A 6,729-nucleotide genomic window follows, 5' to 3' on the forward strand; every position below is an offset into this window, starting at 1 on the left:
GCACAGTCAAGGGAATTTGGAAGAATTCCTGCGTATTTCAAGAAACATTATAATAAATCATCCTAAAATAGCAAAGAGTTTAGAGCGTTGGAAGACGGAATTAATTTATTAGCATCATAAATCGATAGACGCCATAATTCAATAATTCTGATGAATCCATGTCGTATTTTATATTCCAGTATTGTATAAAATATGTGTATGTGTATTCCATTCTACATATACTGAAATAAAAATGAAATCTTTGAGAGAATTTTAAACACAACTTTAAGTTTAGGGACTAATCTAAGAAAAAATTAATCGAAGAGGGATAAAAAATTATAATTTACTAATAACTGGTATATGACACAAAGTCACAAACCCATCTCGGTATCTTGTCTCTCTCCGTTTCACAGATTTCAAAACCATAGCTACTCCGCTTCAGGTACTTATTAATGTCTTCAACGTCTATGCCTTCCTCTCGCTTAAAACAGTCCTTTTACTGAATTTTGTTTGGACTCACAGTTGCTAAAATGGGTTTGAACTCTTGGGTTGAATTAGTGTCAAAGTTTGTTTCTTTTTATTATTTGTCTAATGAATTTGTTTCTACATTCAATTTTGCTATTGTGGCTGTGTTATTATACCTGCTTTCTGCGTTAAATGATAACAAATTAATGCTATTGTGGGCTTAAACAGTATGAGATATTAAGCTATATATTATCAGTTCATGAACATGTATGAATTAGCGATGTGCATCTGCCTAAAATGCATGCTGTTAAATATATTTGCTCAAGAGTGATGTTTTTGAATGCTAATTTGTTATTATCTTCGCTTGTACGGTTTTTATTTGTGTAGTTCTTGTGTTACTGTTCGGAAAGATGGGGTTTGCTTATAATGTAGTGCTCTTTTGATTGCTTGTGCAAGTTTTTTTCTTATGGAACTGACAGGCATATTGAAGAGTGGAAAATGAACTGAGTGGTCAAGAAACTGGGTGCTGCTAGAGGCAGTGGCACCAGCATGATTCTGCCTCTGATGTCCAAGGGATCAAATTTCAGAAGTGATGGAGATGTGGGATGTGAAATACTGGGTATCAGCAGTAAGGTGAATTAGTTTGAGCAATTTGGCTGCTCACTTGAGAATGTGGTGGATAAATCACCAAAGGGATTTTAATTCTGAGGAGATATGGTTTGCATTGGAGGAATCCATCAGTCCCAGTTAGATGTTAGCGAAGGATTCCCTTAACGCAACAATATCTTTATCAAAATTTAAGAAGACTCTGAGTAAGTGCCAAGGAACTTTGCATTAAAGGACAGTGATCTCTGCACTTGTTGTTGGATGTGGAACTTGATGATTCAATGAGGTGCTTCCTTAAAGTGATTTCCCATACTGATTAGTGATTGGTGTTAAGGAGAGCATATTTATGTTGCATAATTTTTTCAGTTAGGGTGTCAATTTAGATCCTTTTTCTCAGAATACTTGTTTGTTTTATAATATGTACTAGGTTTTGAACTCTATGTGTGTATGGCTGGATTCAACTTCATTATTTGTTCTTGGGATTTTTTATCTTCCTTGTAGATAGATTCCAGATTGTTGCCCTCTTGACATATTTTTGAACTAGTCTTGTTATTACTTCTACATTACATAGTTTCTGTCCTTATCTTTTGTATATATCATATCTGAAAATGTTAGGGATTGATTAACTTTGAATGTGTCTTTATCTCTCTAACTGTTTTTATTCCATTCTTTTCAGGACCTCTACCTCTTATTTTTTTTAGTTATAATAAATTAGGCACAGAACTTTGCATGTATCGTAGATTCAGAATACCATAGATGAGATAAAACTTATTCTTGGCTTGTTTTTAAGATGGTCTAAACTCTGAAGTTGCTTTTACTTATTTAGGAATTTGGTGGTTCATTGTATTGAAGACATGAAAATTTATATGAAGCCTCACATCACAGGGAATTTGAAAAGGGAAATCTGAAATCTGTAGTTCTGACAATCACAGGAATGAAGTTAATTGCAGATCAGCCAGGAGTCAAGTTTTCAGGGACAGAGGATATAGTTATTGCCATATTGATATGTTGAGGTTTCTATCCTTAGAGGTCAATCATATAGTTGGTGATCATTAATGACTATGAACACTGGAGGGAGGGAGGAATTTGGAGTGGTTTGCCATGCAAAAAATGCAAAATGATATTTGATTTAATTGAATATCAGTAGAATCAGCAGATCTGGGGATGCTTACATGGGCTTTAGCTTTGCAAGCTCTTCCCTTTTTGGAGTGAACCCGAGTCCAATATTTCCTTCTTTTGATATTCATTTTTTATTAGATGCTGTCATGGAACTTGCTTGAAGCAGACATAGTAATTCAGCAGTTCTTACCAAAGTGCAGCAATTAATTAGTGGCTTCTTCTACTTTGTATAAATTAAATCTCTACTTTTTCTGTGCCACAACTTTCGGTGTTTTCAAGTGAGATTTTTGGGGTCATGCTATAATTCTGAAGTCGAGCAGAGTAGTAGAATTCATAATTGTCTTGAAAGTTCTTGATTCAATAATATACAAGGAATGGTCTCCAAATCTTTTCAGAGAGTTTAGTTTATCCCATTTGAAAACTTTCCACAGATTTCTTGGACTCGTTGCTTAACTTCTTTTTCTTTATTTGCATCTTGACCTTTCCCATCGTGGCTTGCTATACATATCTTTTACTCTGGGGGGTTCTTGTTTTTATTGCAAGGGATTCTGGTTTGTTGAAACAACAGCGGGAAAATTTTCTTCTTTTGGAGAATGTAACCCAGTTCTGGCTCTCTGGTTCGGTTTCTCCAGTCTAATATTAACGAAGGATTTCGGGGTTTCTGTTTTCTTACAATGGATTCTGTTTTATTGAAACAACGAAGTGGAAACTTTTCTTCTTTTTGAAAATGCAACCCATTTCTGGTTCTCCCCTGACGGTAACCCAAGATTTGCAGATTACATTTGCCATGAGATGATGTAGGTAAATCTCACAGTTTCCCTTGCAATAGTGGAAGGAGAAACCACGGGATGTATCTGACTAGTCTCTTACAAGGGCACAACTTCTTTATCTAAAGTAATTTCCATTTTTATCTATTCCCATGACAAGTCCTTGTGTTTTTTTTTTTTTTTTCTTTTCTGATGAATAAAAAAAATGGAGTGACTGTAACGCGTGCCATTCACCTCCTTCTCTATCCCTAGAGTCAAGAAGATGCGTGATGGATATGATTCGATATTTTCTTTGAAACCAATATCCTGCCTTTTGTTTCACATACTGGCTATACCATGGGTTAAATCTGGTTGATGATCTCAATGCATTGTATATAGGTTTAGCTACTAAGTTCTTGGGAAGATGAAGAGGTGACATTTGTAATGCAGTTTTGCGGTGCATGGAGCTGAGTTTTGTTTCACTTGGGCATAAAATGGGATGTTAAATAATCCATCAATGGCAGGTGCGCTGTTGTGGGGAAGATGGCTTCCTTTTCAAGTTAAAGAAAGATACTCAGAACTCCCATCTGCTTTATATATCCATACAACACTGTTCCGCAACATGGCATGCCATTTTCCTAGCTTGCTGAAACTGTGTAATGGCATGTGGAGCTGAGTTATTAATGCTAGAAAGTATAGGATAGGAACACTGGATGTCAGTGCCATTTTCATAGACTGATGTCGTGATTTATGGTCGGTTGGACACGCCAATTTAGGTGGCTTCTTTTAAGAGGACATTCCAGAGGATGAGCTGCTTCTGCAGCAGCACATCTCTGAAGGAAGATCATTCTAGTGCATAATGTCAGTATTAAACGTTCGATTAGTCATCTAGATTATGTTATCATTGGTTCATTTGCAATAATAATCTCACATTCTTTCAACGACTCTCTTTGGACGTACCTGGATATTCACAGACACAGAACAAGATCGCAGAACCTTCATATTCTAATATTTCTTGACAGTTCCAAGAAGGGGAGAGATTTCATAGTCATCGTAGTAATATAAACAAAAAGAAACTCTGTTTCTCATTTTTGCTTTACGTTAATCCTACTAATATACACAAAACTGATATAAGGAAGCTAAGACTATACCATCTGTTATTCCTCATCAATCTCATTATGCCCTTTCAATGAACATAAAGGGGATGAAGGAGAAAATGAAGAAATAGCAGAAGAAAAGGAAGTGGAATCAGAACAAGAAGCAGCTGCAATCCCAACAAGTAGATCCACGAATGCCCCAACTATATACCCATGATTCTTTTTCCCATTGACCTTCAAATACCACCCCAACAACTCCTCTAAACAATCCCAATCTTTAAGTCCATGAGACTCCACCATCTCCTCCATTGACCTTCTAAAATCAACATATGGATCCTCTGACTCCATTGCTAGAACCACACTTTCTTTGAATGGAAACCCTCCTGTTTTTGCCTCTTCTAGTATTGAGTTTGTGTCTCCAGGCTCAAAAAACAACCTTTCTGATCTCACCCCACGTACAACAACCTCCAACGACTCCCCGTCAAAGCCCTCCGACTCCGTTGAGAAACTTGTAGTTTCTGATGAGTTTGTGAACCAAGACTCTGGTGTCTCAACCCTTTCAGAAAGATCAAAGAAAACTGAGTTTACAGTCTTGATCACGTCATCTCCACCCCTGAAAGAAAGAGTTTTGGGGTGCTTGCATGAAGGCCATTTTTGCCATGATTGCTTTGTTTCTTTGATCTTGAACAGTGTAGGGATCTTCATTTTTCTTGATCTCAAACACTAGCAAGAGAAAGCTTGAATGGTTTTATCAGGGCTTGTGAATGTCTGTTGCTTTTTGGTTTGCTATTAATGTGATCAGAGGAAGTTGTGAGGGTAATATTTAAAGAAGAGGCGAGGAGTAGTAGGGGGGGATGGAAGGAAATGGGGCTGGTAGGGCCTGTCATGAGTGTATTAAATTCTAGGTTCCATAATTGAATATGATATTAAATGCCTCCTCAAAGCAACTGAACATAGCACAGCTTTTGTCAGCATGAATTTTATAATGTTGAGCTAATATTTTATGCTCACAAGCTGCTAATACATGGAGCTCCCTTGGCCTTGATCAGTTGATTTTCCTGTGCCCTAAAGTTTTCCTATCCCTTTCACAACACATCTCTTCCAAGTTACCGCAATTTCTCTGTCAAAACTAACTACCGCATGCAAAGATGTGTGAACATGGCGCCTGCTTAGATTCAAGTGAGTGTTCTTGGATTCCCTTGAACAGTCAAGCTGGATTGAATAAAAATTACTTAAATGAGAAACATAATTGAGCATGCTGTGTTTCGTAATTGTGGAAGTGAGCTCTGCTGTTCTCTCGTTTTGGACCACATGATGATATCATATATTATACAAAAAAAGGTCTAGAAAACGCTGTTTTGATTATTAAAGTAATCGAAAGAGACACGTACATTAGGAAATTTAAGAACTTCATGAGGAAATTGAAAAAATAAATCATGGGATAGGAGGCAAGATTCATGTGACTCTTTTTAAGGAAGAACGGTTGGATGACGCACACTTGACCTTGCCAATGGATTTATGAGGCCAGACCTGTGAGATTAAAAAGATAGAATCCATATCATAGGTATAATTATATTCCTTTGGAGAAAATTTCTAGATTACGGGTTTGAAATGTTAATTTAAATCGGTATAATTTAAGCTTAAAAAAATTAATAAAAAACTAAAAAAAACACTGGTTAAAGAAATTTATTTTAAAAAAATCAATAAATTTGGTAATTGGGTTTTATCATATGAATAAGTCAATTTCTCCCTTTACTTTTCACAAAATTTAGAGGCCTTAACCCGGAACATCGGTTCAGGTATCTCATTTCTTGGATAATAGCACTATATTTCCTTTTATTTTCTTTCCCTACTCGCTACACCTGTCTGTCAATTAATGGCTCTGAAAACACATTTAAAAAAAAAAAAAAGACCCTTTTTTGGACAAACGGGCCACTTTGTGTAATTCTTCATTGTCACACTTCTATAAAATTGTACAGAGATGTCAAATAAATAAAATAAAAAAAGAATGACATCACAAACCAGGAAGTGAAATTTGGGCTGTCCTTTCAATTACCTAAAAATTGAATAGAGTACAGTCGACCAGAACTAAATTGGCTTGCTATTTGGGGCCGTTTTGGAGGCACCATACTTCTATGTTATTAATAAAAAAATAAATATAATAAATAAACCCTACAGTACTTTGTTGTTAGATAATGTTGCTTAGATTGCATTTGATTAACATTTTTAAATAAAAAAAATAACTTTTAAAAAATAAAAAATATATCATTTAAAACATTTTTAAATAAAAAATATTTTAATAAATAATTGTTATGACCTCACAAATATCCTCTGTATCTTGTATACTTTATTTTTTTCACATTTTTTATTGGGATGTTTGGAAACTTGTTAAAAGCAGTATTTTTTTAAAATTTAATTTGTTTTGTTTAAAATTAATTATTTTTATGTTTTTGTGTTGTTTTAATATGCTATTGTCAAATATGATTTTGAAAAAAATAAAAAACACTTTAAAAAAAACTATTACCTTTCAACAAAACAAAAAACTTATATCCTTAAATTTTTTTCACATTTTTTTTTATGGGTGGGGCTTTCAATATTATTTTGTTTTATGATTGCAGTAGCCTAGATGTTTATTGGGATGATTGCAAACTTGTTTGAAGCAGTATTTTTTAAAAATTAATTAATTTTATATTTTTAGGTTATTTTGATGTATTAAT

At 34.7% G+C, this 6,729-nt stretch overlaps 1 protein-coding gene and 1 long non-coding RNA gene across 4 annotated transcripts; one reads left to right on the top strand and one right to left on the bottom strand.

Moving 5' to 3' along the window:
• Positions 1 to 240: 240 nt before the first annotated feature.
• On the top strand, positions 241 to 1,616 carry LOC133704530 (uncharacterized). Of its 3 annotated transcripts, none has more exons than XR_009844082.1 (2): positions 241 to 421; positions 877 to 1,616. It is a non-coding gene; the product is annotated as an uncharacterized LOC133704530 (long non-coding RNA). The 3 variants fall into 3 exon arrangements; XR_009844080.1 differs by having other exon boundaries at positions 901 to 1,616; XR_009844081.1 differs by having other exon boundaries at positions 924 to 1,616.
• Positions 1,617 to 3,972: 2,356 nt separating this feature from the next.
• LOC133705910 (transcription repressor OFP13-like) lies at positions 3,973 to 4,908 on the bottom strand. Its single transcript, XM_062131350.1, has one exon. The coding sequence runs from the start codon at positions 4,715 to 4,717 to the stop codon at positions 4,073 to 4,075; it is 645 nt and encodes a 214-aa protein (XP_061987334.1). The 5' UTR covers positions 4,718 to 4,908; the 3' UTR covers positions 3,973 to 4,072.
• Positions 4,909 to 6,729: the final 1,821 nt, after the last annotated feature.

The sequence above is a fragment of the Populus nigra genome, chromosome 10 (assembly GCF_951802175.1).
Source record: "Populus nigra chromosome 10, ddPopNigr1.1, whole genome shotgun sequence".
NCBI lineage: Eukaryota > Viridiplantae > Streptophyta > Magnoliopsida > Malpighiales > Salicaceae > Populus > Populus nigra.